The 24,367-nt window shown below is 36.8% G+C and overlaps 1 protein-coding gene across 2 annotated transcripts in view; it reads right to left on the bottom strand.

The window, feature by feature from the left end:
• CLVS2 (clavesin 2) overlaps positions 1-24,367 on the bottom strand; it is a 71,256-nt gene that overhangs the window by 7,209 nt on the left and 39,680 nt on the right. For both annotated transcript variants that reach the window (XM_045499453.1, XM_045499452.1), the window contains exons 4-5: positions 10,506-10,616; positions 4,003-4,223 (exon numbers count right to left, since the gene is read on the bottom strand). In XM_045499453.1, the coding sequence (XP_045355409.1) occupies positions 4,003-4,223; positions 10,506-10,616 (332 nt within the window). The remainder of the gene's footprint in view (positions 1-4,002; positions 4,224-10,505; positions 10,617-24,367) is intronic.

Raw genomic sequence — 24,367 nt, 5'->3', positions numbered from 1 at the left:
TTTTCCCCCCCGCTGCTGCATTCCAGCCAATTGGCTATTGCTGTGGCAATATGCCTCTTAGCAGACCTCATTAACTCTCAAAAAAAAAAAAGACTGTAAGCTAAAATACAACTGCACATGCTAATGAAAAAGAACAGCAATGGAACTAATTATCAAAGCAGAAATAATTATAGGATTAACTGATTAATTGACTCTTTTATTTAAATAAACCTAAATTCATCTCTAAAGAGGGAGTGAAAAGAAAGGGGAGGACATTAAAATAGGAATGTTTTATTTCCTAAGTCATTTTCACTATTTTATCTCAGTAATAGGTTATACATGTGTATATCAGAAAGGAGACCAACTAAAGTTGAATGAGCAGATAGGTGAGAGAGAGACAGTGGAGGGAAAAGAGGGAGAGGGACAGGGAGGAGAAGGGGAAATAAAGGAGGAGGAAGGAGAGAAGAAGGAGGAAGAAAAGAAGGAATAAAAGATTGTTTATCATTTTTAAAGGCAATAATAATTTATCTTCAGAAAAATAATTTTTAATGTTTATTATTTTGGAGAGAAAGAGAGACAGAGCATGAGCTGGGAGGGGCGGAGAGAGAGAGGGAGACACAGAATCCAAGCCAGGTTCCAGGCTCTGACCTGTCAGCACACAGTCTGATGCGGGACTCGAACTCAGGAACCAAGAGATCATGACCTGAGCCAAAGTCAGACCTTTAACCGACTGAGCAACCCAAGCGCCCCATGTCTTAGGAAAAATAATTTATTTGATGAATAAAATAACATTTTAACACAGTGGAAAATGGCACAAAACACTTAGGAATTACACCTTTAACACTGTTTTACTTGGACTCAACTAAAAACAAACAAAAAAATGGTCTCCTAAGAAAAATCCATGTTAAAACAAAAAAAGTTCATTTGATGCCCTGCACTAAAGTATTAACGTGACTACTAGTAAATTCCATAAGCAGGGACATGATCAGTTTCTCTCCTTACAGTGAACACAATGTGTATCACAGTCTGTTACACAACAGGATCTTAATATCTTGAATTCTACCCAATAAATAGTTACCATAACTGAAAGAAGTTTGGTATTAAGCATTTAAAAGCAAGAGTAATAAAGATAAAGCCATTTATCCTATAAAAAAGAAATTCTTAACAGAAAATCCATTTTAAAATTCTCACAAAGTTAGATTTATTCTATGAATGTTGAAGCATAACCTAATAATATTGAATAAGTACATGCCAAAGCTCTTCAGGCAGCACAAAGTGCACAATTTAAGCATTTGCCAAAAGGTTCTATGAAAACATATATCATACACACACATGTGCACACACACACATACAGTCTTTTATATCCTTAAGTTCCTTGACTATTTTTAAAAAGTGATTAGAGAATATGGTTATTTTAATAAAATATTTTAAATTACAATGCACTATTCAACCTGGGATTAAATTCTTAGTTTGCTTTTATCATGAACTACCAGTATCAGAATTGTTGGATGATGAACGTTGGCTCCATATGTAGAACAATTCCTCAATAAAACAAGCCAGGCAGAAACGATTTCCGATTAAGATTTGTCGGTATTTAATTGTCCCAAGTGTACCATTATTTTAGTCCAGATTTTTTTTTTTTTGCTGTGTTATACAAAACAACAGGGCATTTTTTTTTTTTCAGTTCATTTATTTTTGACGGAGAGAAAGAGCATGAACAGGGGTGGGGCAGAGAAAGAGGGAGACACAGGATCTGAAGTGGGCTCTGCACTGAGAGCAGAGAGCCAGATGTGGGGCTGGAACTCACAAACCGTGAGATCATGACCTGAGCTGAAGTTGGATGCTTAACCAACTGAGCCACTCAGGTACCTCACAATAGGGCTATTTGTGCAGGATCATAATTGTGTAGGATCATAAGTGAATGTGCCTGTTTCAGCAACAATACAAGGAGTTGTTTATCATTAACTCATAGTATATGGGAACCTTCTCCACATAGCCTCTACTGTCTTTGCAATGAATAACTTCTATTTTTTTTTTTTGCATGAAACCCAATAACTTAAACTTAATCACTCAGTTATCATTTATTCATTTATTATTCACCCACAATGTTGCGTTATACCTTTGTGTTTAAGAGGACAGATTTTGGACAGAAGTGGATTCCAATTCCAGGTCTGCTATTTGCTAGCTCTGTGACCATGAGAAGGCTATTTAAACTTCCTAGATTTTGTTCTCTTAACTGTAAGAGGGAGAATACAACACCTACATCATACAGATGTACTAAGGATCAAACTCAATAATGCATGCATAAAGTCCAGCACATACTTTGGCAGGTCACAAATGGTAGCAGTTAAGGAAACGACTGATGGAATTGGATTGTTGGTTTTCCAATATTAGCAGTGCTACTTTGTGTCTATGTGACATGTGGGAGTTATTTATCTTCTCTTTATCTGGATCTCCTCACCAATGAGAGAGGAATAGTACTAACCTATTAGTTATTTATAGAAGCAAACAAGTCAATGTATACAAAGCATTAGATGGAGTTTGACATGTAGTAACAACAGATGTGGAATATTATTCAATAAAATCAGAGCTCATATTACCATGGCAATATTAATATTGCTACTCACTCAACTGTTACATGCCTACCCTAGGCACTATCCTAGGTACTAGAGATATAAGGCAAAAGACATTCCTCCACTTTGAAACACCCACAATCTTTTGAACTTTGTATCTTTTCATGGACTATGGTATTCCTCCACAAATTGACACAGAGGCAGAAAGTCTTCTTCCTACACCTCTAGCTAAATGCCCCCAAAGGAGGAAATATCTACAAGTCTTTGGCAAAGGAATGATTTTTTCCCCTCTCAATCTAATGATAATATAAAACTGGGGGGAAAAATAGAGAAGAGGAGACAATTTTCTCCCATTCTTAACAGGGAACTGCCATTCCCTGACTTAGAGAAGATGAGACTCAAGTGAAATAACTTTCTTAGGCTCATTCTTCACAAGTTTTCAGATAGCACCCTAAGAACTTCACATAATACAAAACCTACCCCAAACAAAGGATGTCTGAAATTCTAATCAATCCATGTCAGAAGCAAGAAACTCAGGGTTGGGAGGTCAATGTGCTGTGAGCCAAGTCGTCAGAGGACAGAATGGCCTAATTAATTGGAGAAGAAAATCAAGATCCAAAAAGACTTCAAAAGGTGGGCAGACTGAGCCAAATCTAACAAGATGGTGTTAATCAATTAAAATTGTCTGCTTGGAGGAAAAAGCTAAACACAGAAAGAGAGAATTATGGGGATATGGGTCTGTAAGTAAAGAGCCTTCTAGTGTTAGGGAGCTCAATATGAGTCAGCAACGTGCTTTCGCTGCCTGAACCACAGCAATAGAGTCAAAAACAGAAATCAAAGGAAGCCACTGAGGGCAAAGCTAGGGTTCTGGAACCTAAATGCAAGTAGTGATAGCATCAGATGTCACCTATTCAATTCTGGACATGGCACCTAAAAGGGGCCACTGACAGCAGAGCACTCCTTCATTCACTCCACTGGTACCCAGTGAATACCCTCTCTTTGTGCCAGGCCCTACTTCAGGCACTGGCAATTCAGAGAACAGGACAGACAAAGCCACTGAAGTCTTCATGAAGCTTAAATTTGGGGAGAGGGAATAGAATTAAATAAAATCAGTGATTTGACAGACAAAAAAATAAAGGAAGTGACTGATAAGCAGTGACCAGAATGAGGAGGATGTAGAGTTGATTAAGACCAAGTGGTTGAGGGGCGCCTGGGTGGCTCATTCAGTTAAGAACCTTGTTAGAGTCTCTGCGAATATGGAACAAAACTGTGCTGACATTACCTTGTATGACTTTATCTTTGACTTAACTTTCTTAGACATCTAATGATGGAGGCATAAAAGGATTTAAAATCCCACCAAATATATATTCCCCAAAAGTATAAAACCTGGAGTTAACTGGGGGCACCCTCACACTGGCTCCAGCCCACTTCCCAGCCACCTCCAGCATACCTCTTCATGGACTTGGGAGAGAGTTCCTTTTCCACCTCTTTTACGGGCATACTGTAGGAGTCCACATTGTATTCACTGTCATCATCGTACTCGTGATCTAGCAGTGTTCTTGCCCATGTTCCCATATCATAAGGGGGCAGCATTCCTCCAAACTCAGAAGGCAGGATCTCAGGATGAATTAGTTGGTGTAGACTGTTCAGGTTGTTACCATGCAAAAATATCTACAAATGCAACAAGGGTGAGGGGAAACACACACAGGAGAATAAATACAATCCAAAGGCTAGGAGCAGGGAGTGAGGCTAGGAAAAGCAAAAATAAGAGTTTTCCATGTCTGTTAAAATATTTAAGTCCTTCATCCACTCTGTAAAACAGACAGGGATGGTATAGTTATATTAATATTTCATATAAAAATCCTGAGGCATAGGAATTTTAAGTAGTTTCTAGAAAGTCAGAGGGTGGTTGGGTTAAAGAGCTGGAACCCAAAATTTATAGTTTGAGGTCATGAGTAGAATCCAATGTGCATATTGATCTGTACATCATCCTGATGTTAGTTGTGCAAAGCTAATGGTGTGCATAATGAATGCTGTTAAAATAGACCATTCTCATAAGGGACTCATCAACTGTAGAGCCCATCCAAGTTATTAAGCCCAAAAGCTGTTACTACTTTGGCTTTTTCTTTATCATCAATAAAAATAAGAACACTGTAACCACTAAATTACTGCTTTGTAATGCAAAGTGTGTAATGTAAATAAAAGTAGATTAGCATCATCATAATGAAAGGTTGAGTGAAGGTTCACATCCCAAAGGACTTAAGTTCTATAATGTTGCCAGCATCTTCTCTACTAGTGGTTTCTATATTTATTGTTCAAATAAAAATAAAATAATGGAGTGAAAATGTAAAGATCATGTATACATTAATTACTGGTATTACTGTCTACATCTAGCTTTTTTTTAACTGGAAAATTATTCAAGCTACAGATGCAAGATTTATTCCTCCATGAATTACTACCTCTTTCCTCTTCTTTCATTTCAATCTCAAAACTATAGATTGGTCTTCTCTGAAAAAGCATTGTTGTCATCTCAAATAATTTATAGAACATTTGTTTAAGGATTATAGTTTATAAGTAACTTAGAAATAGTCACTTATAGTTTAAAAGTGACTCATATTTCAGGTTCATGAAGAACAAACAGGCTAATATATTTACCTTCGCTGTCTGTATTTTTAAAGTCCACTAAAGTAAATATATGGGAAAACAAAGAAAAACTAGTCTACAGTATTCAAACAAAATGATAGGGATGGGAATGATCAATCAACAAGTAATTTCAACAGATTATGGACCAGGAAAAGCAGGTGAGAGAGGGTCACTGGCCAAAATAGGCAGAGGAAATGGCTGCCTGAAATACTTGATGTGGGGCCAACAGAGGGAGAAGATGCCATCTGCTGCCAAGTACATCAGGCCAATTGCAAACTTCACACACTTCCACTCCTCTTTGCAGAGCACAACAGTCCCCCTACCTACCCCCACCACACACATACACACACACACTCTTAGGTTCTTCTTAGGAGAAATTAAAATAATTGAGGCCGGTGGTAAGTTGAGTTCTGGCACCTGAAACTCTTATTTTATTAGTTATACAATCTTATTTCATTAGATGTGTTTCTTCACGTAACAAACCTCCTTTCAAGTCACGCATGAGTTATCATCATAAATCCTTAGGGAGGTAAATGTAATCCTAGCACACTACTTCCTCTCTCTTTGCTAACATTCTGCTACCTCCTCCCTCAACATCATTTTCAGCTTTGGCCTTGCTTCCTCTTTCACTGAAAAAATAGGGCAACCAGATGAGACCCACCCACCAGCATCTGTGTCCATATGCTGTGCCTCCGCTTCTCGTACAATGGAAAGATAAACTCTACAAAGGCCAACCTCTCCACCTGTGCACTAGAATCCATCTTCTCTCCTCTACTCAGTTATACTGCTCAAGCAGTTCTTTCCAGTCTCTCTCACATCATCGCACTTCCTCCGTCTGGTGGATCTTTCCCATTGGAGAACAAACCTGCCAACTCTTCTCTTTCCATTCCCTCTCAAAAAGACACACAAAACCTCTCACGGCCAGATTTCTACTTCCAGTTATTCTTCTATTTCTCTCCTTCTCTTTATAACAAAACTCATCAAAGGAGTTGTTTATATTCACTGTCCAAATACTCTAGTCCCATTTTTCCTGAATCCGGTCCAAACAGGCTTTGCCTCCCACGATAACATGGAGATAGTTCTTGTCAGGCTCTTTCTCATTGCTAAATTCAGTGTCCGATTCTCAGCCTTTGTTTTTCTTGAACTCTCAACAGCACTGGATATAAATGACTCTCCTCATTGAAACATTCCCAGCATCTCACGATTTTCTCCTACTTTGACAGATGCTTCTTTTCGGTCTCTTTTGCTGATTATTCCTCATCATCCCAACATCTTAATGTCACAGAGTTCCAGGCTTCAGTTCTTGGATTTGTTCTCTTCTCTAAGCGTACTTACTTCTTGGTGACCTCATTCAGTCCAGTGGACCTAAATATTGTCCATACACTGAAACATTTATATATCAAATCCAGACCTCTCCTTTGAAATTTATATCACTATTTCTACTCTCTACTTAACATTTCCACTTAAAAGTTCGATGGGCACCTCAAACTTAATATGTCCAAAACTGAACTCACAACTTTCTTCTCAAAATCAGCTCCTCCCTGTTTTCAATGTCAGTTAGTGGTATGACTGCTTCTAATTTCTCAGGCTAACACCTTCAACCCATCCTTAATTCCTCTCTAAGTTGTCAGTAAATCCTTTTGGTTCTTTCTTCAAAATATCATGAATCTGAACATGTGACCAGCTCCACCTCTACAACCCTAAATGAAGCTATCATCGTCCTTCAAACTGTATTACTGCACTAACCTTCTAATTGTTCTCCCCACTGCCACTCTGGCCACCTGTGCTCTATTCTTAACACAGCAGCCAGAATGACCATGTCAGATCATGTTATTCCACTCACAATTCCCCATTGGCTTCTCCTTTCTCAAGGAGTAAATCCTGTAAGGTCCTCCATAAACCTCTTCTTTGAACACACCTACCCCTTTACTTCCTGATAAAGCATACCATGCATGCATTTGTCCCAGGACATTTGCAATGGGTGTTCTGTCTGAGGATTTTCGCCTTTAGATATTCCTATGGCTTATTCTCCCATCTCCTGCAAGCCTTTTCTTGAGAGTCTCCTTTCAGGAAGACCTCCTCTGGTGAGCCTTTTTAATATCATAACCCTGCCCAACCTGGAAAGTTCTGTCCACTTTCCCCACATCATGTTTCTTTATATCATTTCTCACCATCTAGCATATTATATAGTTTACTTAGTTTTACTGTGCATTTACTGTTTTGACAATTCATAAAATACTGTCATGTCTCCAGACCCAAGGTTTCTTGAAAAATATATACTATATGAAGATTCCAGAACTCTTAAATGTGAATGCACTTCTGGGATGGGCAAAAGGATGCATTGCAATAATCCAACTATTTAATTTTTGCTTTAGATTTTTCTTTGTTTTAACTAGTTGTTGATAGTGGCATGATTTATTAAAGTTTTGCTATTTTTTTCTCCTTATATTTTTCTCTTCCACCATTTCATTCAGGAAGTCTTGTCTTTGTGGGCTCCCTAGCCTCAGTGTACCTTACAATTCTACGAATTAGCCTAAATAATGCTTCTATTTTATTTCCCTAAACCATGCCATTAAAGAGATTATGGCAAGTGACCTGAGTGGAAGGGAGGAAAGTGAAATACATTTGGGAATTAGCAAGGAATAGCAGAGTCCACCATATGGAGGCACAGGTGGAAATCTGCACCCATCAGTAGGGAAAGCTATATCCTGTCATCTCTTGGTGAGTGGCAAGACCACAGCCCTAGAATAGCTGAAGGGTGCATGAGAGTTGAAGCCTAGCCATTGGTTTCTAGCTTAATTACAGATAACTTGGGAGCAGAAGGAAACCTTTATTCAAGGAACTAGTACTGGCTTCAACAATGAAGATGTCAAGTGGCCATGATGGATGGGAAGTTTGGTTCTGCATGAAAGACTCCATATATCAACGAGATTTTGGGAAGAAGGGACCCTTCTACCACTTCAGGTTCATATGCCTATCCGTCCAGCATGTTGGAGACTCAAAGTCAGATTTCGTTTAATGAAAATAAATAAATAAATAAATAAATAAATAAATAAACAGATAATCAGGTGTTTCCTTTTTGTGACAAAAGATTCACAATTATTCCTTAAGTTTTCTTTTACCAGTTTTTCACAGCATAGATTTATAACATCTGAGGAAGTGTTTGAGTAATGTGGTGATGCTGAATGCATCACTTGGAATACCTGTAAAGAAATATAATTGCTTTGTACATTACATTAATTATTTAAGTAAAAATTAAAAGTGTTTTAACCTATAACTATTTATAAGTCATATGGTTTTAATTAAAATGGTAAAGCTCAGATACCTCACTTCCATCTGGAATAATGCTACCAAAGAATTTTTCTAGGCATTGTCAAAACTGTTCAGTTCACTCAAATAACCACAAACCTGGAACTTTCCTCATTTTTTAGACTTGATCCTCTTTAGTCTTTTTCAACAGAGCAGAACATTGCGCTCAGAACAAGTCACCCCTGTACTCATTGTCTTTCAAAGTATTTCTCATTTCACTCTGACTGAAAGCCCAGACCCTTGCAATGGAATACAAAGCCCCATGTGATCTGCCACGCCATACCCCCTTCTATCCCATCCTCTACTACCCTCCTCAGCGGCTCATTCTGCTCCAGCTTTCTGAGCCTCCTTGCTTTTGCTAAGTGTATATACCAGGCATGTTTCTACCTAAGGGCCTTTGTCTTTGCTATGCCCTCTGTCTGGCACTGTCTTTCCCATAAATCCACATATTCAGCTCTACTACCTCCTAGCTGTGATTTAGAGCAATTTGCTTAACCTTCTGTAACTCATTTTCGCATCTATAGAGGGAGAAAAATAACAATGCTTCCCCTTGAGCCATTGTTGTAAGGATTAAATGAGTTAACATATGTAAAGTACTTAGAACAGCATGTGGCATAGAGTGAATACTACAGAAGCGTTCACTAGTATAATACGTACTAAAAGCCCCAGCAGGTGTTTTGGATCACCTGATCATCTCTTCATAAAACAAAGTTTGAAAGTGTTACTTGTGAAGCACATCAATACATTTTTCTGAATTCTAACACATTTTTCTTAATTCTTAAATCTAATACATTTTTCTTAATTCTAGTAAATTAATTTGACTCTCACTGGTAGAAACTATTCCTGATATAAATTATAATTGTTTACAGAATTCTTCCTCCTAAACTACTGAAACATTTTCAACAAACTCATATCCAGAAGACCTTCTGCTCACTAATGTTTGATACAAACACATACTGAACAATTACTTCTCTTTTATGCTCACAAGGAGGCTTCTACAACATGGCATGGAAATACCTGAAGTGCCTTCTCATTCATTGGGAAACATGGAAAATTGCCTTCAATAAAGATTTAGAAGTAAAGTATACTTTACTTTGGAACTAATCGTTTGAAAATTGGTCACAGCACGCTGGTAAAAATAGCTCTAAATCTGGAGATGTCTGGATTCCTAGACGAGCTTTATAGCTGTGGAACTGAGTAAGCAAGTTACTCCATCTTAAGACTTACTTTCCTTAGCTCCGAGATAGGAGATACTGCTTACTAAATTTACACTTCAGAAACTTTTGGAGGCTAAAATGAAATAATGTGCATTAAAACACATTTTAAAGTCTGTATTATGAATAATAATGAGAAATGCGTTCAGCATTTATCACGTACCATGCACTGTGCTAAACGCTTTATATAAATCATCTTATTTGCAGAAAAAATGATTATTTTGTTGCATGTACTTTGAATATCCTCATTGTTAAATGAATCGAGCCTTAGAACTCAAGTAACTTGCAATCTAAACAAATATTAATATTTTTAAACATCAGCATTCTTTCTGAAATGTGTGATTGATCATGATGATCACCACAAAATTATATTAGATTTCACAAAATTCACTATATTCAATATGATACACATTGTGAAATAACTAGCATTCATATATCCACTAATAAAATGATAACTTTTCTCTAGATCTTACTTGAAATTAGGTGTACTAATAACAATCTAGTAACATGGCATAATTTTTTTTTTTTTTTACTTTAAACTGGGGCTTTATCATGAATGTACTGACATGTTCTCCCAATTTGTGGGAAAATAGACAAGCAGGCTTGCGAGCTCTTGAATATTTCTTTTATATGGTCTTTAAGAATTTTTAAATATCTTGTATGTTGAATATTTATATGCAATATAGAGGTACATTTACCACACCCGATATTATATACACATTATGCATCATAATTCATTGAATGTGGGAGGAGAAAAAAGTATAAAAACGAAGAAACAAACAAATACCCTCTTCCGAGTCTTCTCCTTTAGGAAAGGCCGGATCACGGTATACAGGGCATGGATATACCATGGCTGATTGACAAAATGAATTCCTCCAAATCGTGCTGGGAAACTATCCTAGAGTAACACGAAGCGGGGAGAAAAATCAAAACATGCTTTAATATATTGAGAAGGCTTAAGGAAATCATATGGTATATAAATTTGTTATTCCACACACTTAAATGAGATTATTTGTATAGTTAAAATGAATAACAAAGACCCTTACCATATTAAACATTATAATGTTCATACCGAAAGTGAAGCAATATGTAATAAAGCAAATCCTTCTCGAGAACAGTTAATTACTAACTTCAGCGCTTTTAAGAGTGCCATATTGTAAGCCTACAAACTGTTAACAGTCATTATAGGCCAAGAAGAAGAAATAAATACTTTTATTTATTTGTCAAATACTGAATCTAGTTAGATAAGTGTTGTATTTAAATCATTTATATTTATATTAAAGTGTACCTAATTTAAAATATTTTATTAAGTTCACTGTAGTCAACAACAATGTGAGCACCATCATATTTCAAAACTCACTTTATCTTATTTTGTCAACTTCATTATAAACATTCTCCTTCCCTTATCTCAGCCATAAAAAAGGGGAAACAGATTTATGCAAAATAAAACCTTAGCGTTGTAGTGTAAGAAATTTGGGGTTGTATTTTGCTAGGTTAAATTAAGTCAAAACCCTTTGAGCTCACCCCACAGGATGAAAACGGGCCTGTCAGAAAGCCACCCTCCTCTTCAACAAGAACTCACTTGTGTAAGGTTCGAATCTGAAGTGACGTAGAGAGGTAGAGAGGGCTTTTCTTCCTATCTGTAACTAAATAGGTGCATCCCATTCACTCTATAATATGAAGGGAATCCTTCAGCTGAATGAATTACAACATCTCACAGTGCACTTGAGGAAGCCACATAAATGGACTGATTCTTGCTACTAGTTGAAAAATTCCACACTGAACTGACTACAAAAGTCTTCTTTAAAAAAAAAAGGGGGGGGCGCCTGGGTGGCGCAGTCGGTTAAGCGTCCGACTTCAGCCAGGTCACGATCTCGCGGTCCGTGAGTTCGAGCCCCGCATCGGGCTCTGGGCTGATGGCTCAGAGCCTGGAGCCTGTTTCCGATTCTGTGCCTCCCTCTCTCTCTGCCCCTCTCCCGTTCATGCTCTGTCTCTCTGTCCCAAAAATGAATAAACGTTGAAAAAAAAAAAATAAACTAAAAATAATTAAAAAAAAATTTAAAAAAAAGGGCTATACCACTAGAAGTCTCTCTCAAGGCGTATCATGATAATTAGCATTCTTCTGGATTCTATTTAGAGCATGAATGGGAACAAATGAAAAGTAAAGGAACTGAAATAATCAGATGCATTTTTTTAATTTAATATTTTCTTAAACAAGATTGTCTAGTCGAAAACACACATGGCATAACCCCATTAAAATATTTTAGTTTTGGGGGGACACTTTGGAACATTAATAATTAATTCGTGGTTTTGCATATTGATTTTCAGAGCGAATAAGCATTTTTTTTTTTTTTTTTTTTTTTTTTTTTTTTTTTGCCAAGCGGTATCTATCTCTGAGACTAACACATTATAAAAAGACAACAGTACTGGCTGCCTAGGTGGCTCAGTCAGCTAAGTATCCAACTCTTTATCTCGGCTCAGATCATGATCTCATAGTTTGTGAGTCTGAGCCCCACATCGGGCTCTGCACTGACTGTGTGGAGCCTGCTTGGGATTCTCTCTCTCTCTCTCTCTCTCTCTCTCTCTCTCTTTCTGCCCCTCCTCTACTTCCTTTCTATCTCTCAAAATAAATAAAAATAAACTTAAAAAATAAAAAGAGAACAGTACTAGATAAATGAATAAATAAGAATAACTAAAGATAAAATTTGTCTCCTTTAATGCCAGTGTCTTACTTCTTTTATAAATATATAGTTTTCATTTATCAAGAAGTTATTACAATAATAGAAATGAATCAGATAGAAATACAGACATAGTATGTTTTTAAGTTATGACATTTTTATACATAAAAAGAAAATAATGTATATACAATAAAGAGAATGCTAAGATAAACACCCATGTGCCCTCCACTCACCTTAAGAAATAGAACATGGTTAATAACCTTAAAGTTTATTGTATTCCTATTCTTTGATCTTCTACATTTTAAAATTTATATTGTAATTCTTTTGCTTATATTTTATTTTATAAACATTATAAATATATAAATATAATATTTTACTTGTTCTATAGTTTATATCTTATATATTTTATTTATTTTTATATATTATAGTTTTTGCTGGCATATATATATATATTTTAGGGATATATGTGTTTATATATATGTATGTATATATATATATGTGTATATATATATAGAGAGAGAGAGAGAGTTAAGTTTTCTACCTACTTAAACTTTATCAAAATGTCAGTGATAATATTTTTCTGTTGTCACATAACATTGTTTTTAAGGTTTCCTGTATTTGAGTTTTCTACATGCATAGGTATAGTTCATGGTCACTATTGTATAGTATACCATTGTATGATACCTCACAATTTATTTTGTATTGTCAATGCATGGTGTTTTCCAAATATTTTGTCTGTTTTGCCATTACCAGTACAGCTGCTCTGCAGACTTCATTCTTGGACATGTCTCTTGTGCATGTTCAAGTGTATATGTGGGGTATATATCTGAACTGTTAACACTGAGTCATAGAGTGTAGAGACTTCAGCTTTACACAACTGGTAACAGCAAGTATATCAACTTATACCCCTCCTTCCCCCAGCAATGAGGAAAGTTCCAGCTCTTACCCATACCACACTTGGTACTGTCAATCTGTTGAATTTTGCCAATTTATTGGGTATAAAATAGATTTTCATGTAACTTTAATTCCTAGTTACTTGGTCTTTGCTTATTTTAATTCCATCATTAATAACATTATTTAGTAACATAACCATTTAATTAATACAAACTTATTTTGTTTTATAGTCCTTGAGCACGTGAATTTGCTTACTGTCTCTACTGATCTTGCTTACAGTATCTTGTTTATGGTGGACTTATATTTGGCTAATATTAGCCATTGGGAATACTGAAGGAGCTGGCTTGAGGATGCTTTTCCCCAGATGAGATCTGTATCAGCTCCTACTCAGTGCCATCAACCTAGTTTGGCTTTAATTTAATTTCCCATCTTGGGGTTTCTGATTGTACAGTGTATATTCAAACCTCAGCCTCATGAGATAATTATGGCCCCAGACTATCACAGAAGATAATTACCATTATTATTAATACCAATATTATCATTATTATTATTTTCCCACCTGCTTATGGGAAAGGCAGAGAGGTTTACCTAAAGGTTTCCTAGCCAGCAGTGATTTTCCTAGCACAAACCTTCCCTAAGGGTGCCACACTTGGAGGAATGCAAAATCTCACATCTAGTCCGCCATTTACCCTCAACTAGTGCAAATCTAGTCTCTGCTTCTGCCCACCCCACACCTTAGGCAATCATTACACTAAATCTGTAGGCTCCTGCAGCCAACATTTGCCTCCAGAACCACCCAGGCTTCACTTATTCTCTGGGTTTTTTTGTTTGTTTTGCTTTGTTTTTTCAGTAGACTTTGTGTTCTTGTCTCAGGGTCCAGAGGCAGGTGAGGGGTAGGTGTGATTCTTTTGCTGTGATTTACCTAACACCTTTGTGTTTCCTGGCAGGAAGATCTTCAAGAAATTTTAACCTACTGCATTACCTGAAGCAGAACTACTTGGAATGCTTTTAAAATACACTCTTGAATGAACATTTAATCTCTAGAACAAAATTGAATAAACACCAGCTATCAAGTTTTATGCCAAGTGTTTAAGACAGTGATTTTTAAACAAAATCACACGGAGGCCATGCTGCTTCTACTGAAAAATGAATATGCACACATATACACAAAACTTAAGCGTGAGTTCATGGGCATTCTTGACTGTATCTTTACATAAAGAATGACTTAATCAGTACCAAATCACATTTAAGACAGGGTGAAAGTGGAGAACACTGACTTTGCAATCAAATTAATCCAGGTTAAAATTCTGATTCAATGCCATCTCTCAGGCATCAAAGTCCAAAACAAGGATGACATAATCCCTGATTCCTTCCTTCTCTTTACTGTGATGCCCTTGTTTCCTTCCTCTCTCTCTTCTACTTGTGGTATTACAATTACACATACGTTATACCTTCTATAGCTGTCCTCCAGCCCTTGGATACTCTATTCCATTTTTCTTTTCAGTGTTCTTTCTCTTTGCTTTTCAGTTTTGGAGGTTTCTATTGATATATTCCCAAACTCAGAGATCCTTTCTTTAGCCATGTCCAGTCTAACAGTAACTCCATCAAAGGCATTCTTCATTTCTTACAACATTTTTTATCTCTAGATTATTTTTTCTTTTTTAGACTTTCCATTTCTCTGCTTATACTACCCATCTGTTTTTGTATGTTGTCTACTTTATCCATTAGAGCAGTTTTCTGTCTCTTCAAGTTGTGTTTTTGGACTTTTTTTAGTATACTTTATAATTTTTTTCTTGATAGCCAGACATTATGTACCAGATAAAAGGAACTGCTGTAAATTGGCCTTCTGTAATATGGTGGTGAGGTGTCATGGGAGGGAAATGTTCCACAGTCCTATGATTAGGCTTCAGTCTTTTAGTGAGTCTGTGCCTCTGGACTGTGAACTCCCAAGTGTTTCTCAGTTTTTTTTTTCTCTTCCCTTAGGTGGGACAGGTAGCCTAGAGTTGTGTATTTCCCTTCTGCCACCGGAAGGCTGGAGTGTGGTATCTCCCTACCCCTAGGTCAGTTAGGTTCTATTAATACCCTTGCAAATTATGCTCTGGTTGGGGCGCCTGGGTGGCGCAGTCGGTTAAGCGTCCGACTTCAGCCAGGTCACGATCTCGCGGTCCGAGAGTTCGAGCCCCGCGTCAGGCTCTGGGCTGATGGCTCGGAGCCTGGAGCCTGTTTCCGATTCTGTGTCTCCCTCTCTCTCTGCCCCTCCCCCGTTCATGCTCTGTCTCTCTCTGTCCCAAAAATAAATAAATGTTGAAAAAAAAATTAAAAAAAAAAATTATGCTCTGGTTAACTAGCTTCCCCTGAGGGCAAGCCCTGTTAGGAACAGAGGATGGCAATTGTGATGAGGACCAGGTGTTTTATGTAAGTGTGGAATCACTAAATTCCACACCTGAAACTAATAATACACTAAATGTTAACTAAATGGAATTTAAATAAAAACTTGGAGAAAAAGGCAATAAAAATAACAGAGTGCTCTGGCATATTTCAAAGGTTTTCTTCTCCTTTCCCCTGACATAAACACAAGGGGATTTTTCCCTAATATTTACTGTAAGAACATGGTCCAGCTCCTAGAAGTAAATCTCACAAAAGCGTGGATGGCCCCCTATGACTGGGCCCCCTGGAATTTTTAACTCTCAAGTTCATTCCCAATGAGACTCCAGCAATTTGTCATTCAAATTTCATGAGGCTGGACACTGATTCTCACCATGGTTTGTTTCCTGTTAAGAGTCTCTGCTCCAGTAAGCCAAGACTCCCTGTGTTCACCTGCCTGCCCGTCCAGTCTTGTTGATAGTGGTGTTCCCTGATACCTCACCTCTCTTGTGAATCTAAGAAGAGTTGTTGATTTCTCAGTCTGTTCAGTTGTTTACTTGTTAAGACAAAGTGGCAACTTCCAAGCTTCTCACAAACAGAACTGGAAACCAGAAGTCTGATTCTCTCACTTCCAATCATGCCTGACGCCCTGCAGTATTTATATCTTCAGCTCTGTGTAGCTTCATATTTTCATATTCACCCTCATGACCACAATAAAAACCCAAACCCCACTGTGTCCACTCCCCTGTTTGGCACCATGTCACTTCCCTGCAGCCTCTTCATGTCTGTTTATGTTCAAGTGCAGTTTTATAGCATGACTTTGTTCTCTCCCTCATGCCTGACATGGCCTTCCTCCCTCTTTGAATTGTCTTCTTGTGCTGATCTTTTAAGGCCTAGCTCATGCAACACTATCTCAAGGAAGCTCTTTTTGATCTTTTCTCTCATTTTTCCATGCCCTACTCTCTCCGTGAAAAGTCCATTCTCTGTCATCACGAGCACAGTGTCTAAGTATCTTAGCGTACTTGCCACAAGACCCTTACATTTTCTCTTTATTTGTCTGCCTCCACTACTAAACTGTGAGCTCTGAGTGAGCGATTGTGTGTTGTATATGGTCTGTTGGTGCTTGGCCTGGCATCCATTTCCACCCACTTCATGCCCCACCCCATAGGGCAGGAGATGGAAGGCTAAAACAAAAGAACTTTACAACTGGGATTCTAAATAACAACGTTCTGTCATTCTGTCATTCTGTCAATGAGAAGCCCTTCAGCAAGATTTAAAGAACCAGTCATTACATTTACATACAGAGGCCACCATTGCATTGTTGCTGCAGTGGCAGCTGCTAGGCAAGCTCTAGAGGGGCAATTGTTTATGGCAGTGTCTGAACACTACCTTCCACTTCCTAGGTGGCACTTTGGAGAGTGAGAGACCCCTGGGATGGGAGTAGTGAGAGGGTGGAGACAGCAGTTTCTCGACCTCTAGATCACATCTGCATGGCTGTGACCTCAAAACCAAGAAAGCGGACATAGTCTGCTAATGACATTGTCATCCCTCCTGTTCTTCCAATGAGGTTTTAAAGCGTGAACTCCCTGTATTTAAATCCATTTGTCTTTGAACTATCCAGAGAGATTTCTGTTTTGTGCGTCGAACTCAGTTCCAGACTGTGTGTAATTCATCTTCACATTCCCAACATTTTGAAAACGTGTGTGTATGTGTGCATGGGTCTGTGTGTTTGTGTATATGTCCTATAGCAAAGCTAGGTGGATGTTTCTTGAAAAGAATAGATTCTGATATTTATTATTTAAGTAAACTATTTAAGTAAACTGAGCCACAATTTCCTTATCTGCAAAATGAAACATTTAATAGGACTGCTAACAGCCAACCATAGCTGTTAGCCATTAAACACACCTCCTAAGTACTGGGTTACCATATTAACAATCTATTTTTTTACTCTACACATATAGAAATTACTATGGAGGCAATTTTATAATGTGGTTTAATGGGTAGTTATTTGGTCCTAAAACACTGCATAGTACAAAATAATAATCAAAATAACAATATACAGCATGCTGATCATTGACTCTGCTGGCCACAGTGTTATTCACGGGAGACAATGAAATAAGTACATTGCAGTTAGTGAGAGTGCAGTCAAGATAGGTGGAAGAAAGTTAACAGAATTTCTACCTTCTGAAAGCTTTTGGCAATTCACCTGCTCCCATTCATTTTCCTCTTGAGTGGTAAACTTTGTTGTGCTGGTTGCACAGATTATCTTGCCTGAATGCTTGAGTTAATGGAAACTTGGCCCACCAAAGCTCCAGTGGAATTCAACATTTCTCCAAGCCTCTGTTGACCATATGCTCAAGTAAATATCTTTCTTTGGGAGAAGATAGATTTGGAAGTACTCCCTTCATGCAATATGTGAGTTTCCTTAAAAGTTGATTGCTATTGCAAACAATTACAAAATGATATCAATCAAAGCAAAACCTCTACCTTCTCCTCATTGGCATATAAACAATATGCACATTATAGATATTGGCACTATGGGCACTATATAGAGAGGTAAATATATGTATATGTATCAAATATACAAAAGTAAGTTATTCACATATTTCTAGCAAAAATATGTATGCCTTACATGTCTAGCTATTCAAGAAGAAAAATTAGAAAATGAACCATTAATATATTATTCAATTTTTTAATTGATTCTTATGAAATAAAAAAATTACATGTTAGGATAATACTATTACAAGTAAATTGTTAGATCTGAAAACACATAAATCAAAACAATGTCTGGTGTAATAGCAGTACAGTTTGTAGTCATAAACATGAACAAAATGAACTCTTCCATGAGAATTAAATCCACAACTTTCACAAGATTGTCTAAGGTTCCTAAAACAATCAAGTGTGTTAAGAAGTATCCTCAGTGTGAGCATAGGCAAAAATTGTATGTGTAACTCACTCATTCAAAACCAAGTTCATTAGCCTTTTTTAAAAAATATAACTTATTATCAAATTGACTAACATACAGTGTGTGCAGTGTGCTCTTGGTTTTGGGGGTAGATTCCCATGGTTCATCACTTACATACAACACCCAGTGCTCATCCCAACAAGTTCCTTCCTCAAGGTCCATCACCCATTTTCTCTTCTCCCCCACTCCCCCATCAACCCTTGTTAGCCTTTTTTCAATGCTTGTTTTTCTTTTCTACCTTTACGGTACTTTTTTGAAGCACATAATTTCAACTATTATGTGCATTATAGAAATTACTCTTCTAATTCCATAACTCTCTAAAATTATACTGAGATTAAAAATACTGCACTATTCTGTTAATGTTTTTAGTATAATTAGAGAACATGATTATTGTAGAAATTCTGAACATCAAATAATGTGTAATTTTTTAAAAAAGCTGCTCATAACCTTACCAACCAGAGACAAAAGCAATATTTAAGCATCTTGGTGTGTGCTTCTAATTTTTTTTAGTTAAGCTTTATATAGATGACATGAAATTCTATCTAAAAGCCTGGAATTATGAGAATAATTATAAGAATAATTTTTACAATGCCTCATAGGAATACTATATATATATATATATATATATATATATATACTCTTTAAAAAAATATATATATATATATACAATTTACATACATTATATATACAATATATATATATACTCTCTAAAAGTGTGCCCAGGTATAGAAAGAAGGTGGCTATTATAGCAGATGGTACTATTAGTTCCTTAGATCTTATCAATATTTCCTTCAGATATATTTAAACTTATTAAGATTGGTCTGCTTTACAAAGAAGTGTTAGGAAGAGGAGAAATTGGGGAAGGCATTCCTCAGGCAGAAAGATCTAAACGGCAGCCCAGAACATTGAAGAGAATGGAATGAAACTACAAGAGTGACTAGTGAAAGGCTGCCATTGTGAGAATACAGATCTAACATTCTGGATGGTTTTAGGAAAGGCTCAATTAAGAGTTCTGTTAATAGAGAATTCAGAAAATTTTATTAAAAAGTTTTCTCGGCCAATCTAGTAAAGAAAATCAAGACATTGCCAAGAAAAAAAAAGAAGGAGAAGGAGAAAACTTTGATGTGTCTTGATGTGCTAACCACACCATATTTTCCCAAATATGTCTTTTGAGGGTATTCTTTCTAGCTGGTATAATAGCATTTGTATACTTATATCTACCTTTTTGAATGAATGTTGTATAAGCTATTTGTATACACACTCTACCTATCTTGTAAAAGGTTAAGATTCCTGAAGAAAGTCACGTTTGCCCTACTTCCAAAGCCTTGCTTCCATTCCCCACCTCTAGTGTTCTGTGCAGTGTCTGAAACTAAAGAGAATGGAGCTACCTCTATAATCTTATATTTTTAGTCTCATCAATACTAGACAGGCAAACCTAGGCAAGTCATTCCATTGCTTTCATGAGGTAAACAAGGATTTTTACCAAAATATGCTAACTAGCATATTTTGCCAAATTGAAAGAAAATACAGGAAACTATTTAATGACCAGCTAATTGGAATGTCTTTTTCTACGCCTGCTTCATAACTGGTAATGAGCCATGTGTAAATGGATGCAAATAACAGATTGAAAACAAAGGCTCTTGACCTGGTACAGAGAGATAGCAGTTTAAACTGGGGGGTACAAATATAGAAGGATGCTTCACCTCCAATCTCTTAACTTCTAAATGCCCATTAAAACCTCATGCTTGCTGCCCAGGTAGCCAGACAATAAAGGAGATGGGTTAGACACAAAGTATTGTGTAAGAAACAAAATTTCACCCAGATGGGTATTGCTCTGACATGTAGGGAAACAATAATTATTAACATTTTCTATAGTTTACTTAACACTTAAAAGGGAAAAAATAAATAAATGGTTAAAAAATGAATAGTCAATTCTTGATAGAGGAAACAATCAGCCTTCAAAGATATATCACATTGTATTTCAAAACAAGCACTTAGAAAGCCTTTCTATTTGATGAGCAATCTCTGAAACAAAATGCACATAAATTACATGCTTAAATTCTAATGATTTCTCAGCAAATAGTGTCTTAATTTTAATAAGTGTTTTAAGAAACATGGCTTAACTGTGATGGATCATTTAAAAAAGTAGTTAATAGTATACATTAACTTTTCATTAATGGTATTTTTATAATTAAAATTTTTTAAGATATGAGGGGCACCTGGGTGGCTCAGTCACTTGAGCATCTGACTTCAGCAGGGGTCATGATCTCACAGTTCATGGGTTCAAGCCCTATGTCAGGCTCTCTGACTGTCAGTGCAGAGCCCGCTTCAGATGCTCTCTCCCCTCTTTCTGCCCCTCCCCCCCTAAATAAATAAGTTTTTAAAAAGATTTAAAATTTGATGGGGCACCTGGGTGGCTCAGTCGGTTGAGTGTCTGACTTCGGCTCAGGTCATGATCTCATGGTTTGTGAGTTCGAGCTCCGCATCAGGCTCTGTGCTGACAGCTCAGAGCCTGGAGCCTGCTTCTGCTTCTGTGTCTCCCTCTCTCTCTGCCCCTAACCCACGCGCATTCTGTCTGTCTCTCTCAAAAATAAACAAACATTAAAAAAAAATTTTTTAAATAAATAAATAAAGTAAAATTCTTAAGATATGAGTATATTTTGAAACGATTTTGCCCTCTCAAATGGTAAAATCCTAATCTAAATATGCATTAAAACAAAGATACCTTCTTAGATTAAATTTTTTAATTTAAAAATAATGTCCCTATTTGCATTTGCATACTTTACATACATAATATGTTTGTTTTAAGACCTTTGGCAAAATGTCAGCTATTGTTTAAATTGTCTATCATGAATACAGATGTGTCAACATGTATATCTCTTAAGGGTGGTCAACAGAATATGCTCTCCCCAAAGGCAAATACATACCATTTATGACATTTGTAATTAAAAAAATAGCCATCTCCCCCTATATACATAAATATTTAGCTAATGAAGACTTCATGACACTGTGACTCCTAGTAATTCTCTTTGCTCTGTCATTCTCCTTTTATAAAATCCAATTCCTATTATAGAGATGTGTTAGATGTTCTCTTTTTCAGTTTTGTCTGAGGGTGTCCTCTGGTTTAATTTTTAAGTTAATTAGAAGGGTGCCTGGGTGGCTCAGTTGGTTGAGCGTCCGACTTTGCTCAGGTCATGATCTCACGATCTGTGAGTTCGAGTCCCACGTCAGGCTCTGTGCTGACAGCTCAGAGCCTGGAGCCTGTTTCAGATTCTGTGTCTCCTCTCTCTCTGACCTTCCCCTGTTCATGCTCTGTCTCTCTCTCTGTCAAAAATAAATAAACATTAAAAAAATTTAATTTTTAAGTTAATTAGAAGTGGTGCCCATGTACAATGATGCTGCCGGATATTCTCCTTTATAGGGTGCATAAAAGAAAGCATGAAGGGACTTACTGAAGGGCTATGTCTTCTCAACGCAAATTACTAGGAAACCTGCCATAAGATTCTAAAGTATTAAATAATCATGGCTTTTAATTGTGAGTGGACATATGCTGTAGGAAGCTCAGGTCTCACGCCAACATTTTGAATGCAGAGGGATTGGATTGCATTGCTTTCATGATGCTACAATCAGCATCTATTGTTTGGACTGAGAGAGTCTTTTAACTTCCATTCAAGAGGACTAGGAGGAATCTGCTTGGGTCACTCAGAACACAGTGGTGGTCAAGGGCTACTCCAGTTTATAAAACTGCAAGCCTAGAGAAAAGAAAGGAGTTACACTTTCCTCATCCAAGATAGCACATGATTATCATCTGCTCAAAGTGAAAACAATGTAATCTTAATATAGACGATCATTTCTAAATTTTTACTTTTGTTTTAAAAATCTTAAATAACGGTAAATTTGGCTTGTTTAAATCTATAAGCAACCCCAATTCCTCTTCAACCAGTAAATTACCATTTATAAATAACAAATACAATAGTCGCTTATAAATAACATTTAAATATATTGTAAATAACAATATAATAACTTGTTTTATCCTGATGCCACAGACAAAACACAATGTTATTCCTTTTTTTTTCTTTTCCTGCTAGTTATGAACACATGTATTGAAGGAATCCATACACTCCTGGCTTCTAGGTTCCAATGATAAATCTACTTACCCACAAGATAAATGAGTCTCTGTCAGCAAAAGTATCCCTGCCACATATACAGAATTACTAAACAGAACAGAAAGACTATAATGGAGAGAAAGCCTCCTAGTGTACACTATGACTATATGGTCAGGACCTCTGAAATTCATGGACTAGAACTGACCAATCTATCTCAAAATCTCAAGTATATTCTAATTCTAGACAAATCATTATTTTGTTATTTTTTCCTGTGCCCACCATTAATCAGTTAATGCTGGCTAACGGAGCTTCAAACACAACCTTCCTCACCCTACGGGGGTCCCTGGGACACAAATTCTGGTGTATTCATTTAGATAAATCCCTACACCTAGATAAAAATTCTTAAATTACACTGGTGACTCACTTTGCATGTGGAGAGGAACATCTGAGTCTTTTGGGTTTTCTCTTTTTCAGTAGGCTCCAAGTGGAGCCCAATGCAGGGCTTGAACTCACGACCCTGAGATTAAGAACTGAGCTGAGATCAAGAATCACATGCTTAACCAACTGAGCCACCCAGGTGCCCTGATCTGAGTCTTGACTAGGGTAAAATATAGGCAATTTAGTGGGATACTATATAAAATATTCCTCCTTAAAAGAGTTCTTTCTAGCCAAAACTATTTCTTAAAGTAAAACCAACAAGGAAAATTAATTGCAATACGTTTAGCCATCATGTAACTGAATGGGCAGGAAGATCTTTCTTTTGTGAACAAAATAAGTGTGGTATTCTGCCCAGCCACTTTTTCTGTCAGAGAAAGTTGATAACAGATTGAAGCAAGTCACAGCTATTGAGCCTTAACATGGAGACACAAGGCTTATTTAAGTTTGTCGCTGCGGGTGTGTGCCTGGTACATGCGGAAGTCAAGACAACCTGGAGAACATGACACCAGCCATTGTCACAACTCTTCACAATCCGTGAAATACAAGTTTCAATCAAGTATAATAGCAGGAGAGAAACAAAGTAAAAACTACCAACTTATAAAATTGTTACATCATCATGTTTCTAAGTCAGGTTCTTCTATTAAAAGTGAATGCATAGCAAGAGTAACAAATAATGGTGACATTTCTAATCAAAATAGAATATGTGGTCATTTTCTATGACCTGTATCTTGAGGCCTGTAGCTCCAATCTCTAAGTCAGCTGCAACAGGCCTTACTATCAATAATGGATTAGGTCTCTCACTTGACTTTTAAACTACTTTAGTAACACACATTCAGAAGTGCTGACATTCTCATATTCAAAATTGCCAAAGGGGAGTTAAGCTGCAGAACTTCAGCTAGAGGAATTGAGAAGAGCAAATTATAAAAAGAATTAGGCAGAAGTCCTTAAGTGGATATTTCAAGACACTCCTGCCTACATCAGGCATGTGCAACTAGACCAGATTGTTTTTAATGATGAAACTCAATCCTGCAAGGGTTTGGCAAGATGGGAGCCATCAGATTCTGTTGAGAGGATATAAATTGGTAAAACATTCCTGAAAGAAACCTCAAAATATACTTCTTTTGTTTCCTAATACCAGTATGAGAAACCAATTATAAGGAAATCATCATAAATTGGGGTAAAATTTTATGTCCACCAATGTTTC

The sequence above is a fragment of the Leopardus geoffroyi genome, chromosome B2 (genome assembly GCF_018350155.1).
Source record: "Leopardus geoffroyi isolate Oge1 chromosome B2, O.geoffroyi_Oge1_pat1.0, whole genome shotgun sequence".
Taxonomy (NCBI): Eukaryota; Metazoa; Chordata; class Mammalia; order Carnivora; family Felidae; genus Leopardus; species Leopardus geoffroyi.
The sequence above is the reverse complement of the archived record's forward strand: the minus strand, read 5'-3'. Positions and strand labels throughout refer to the sequence as shown.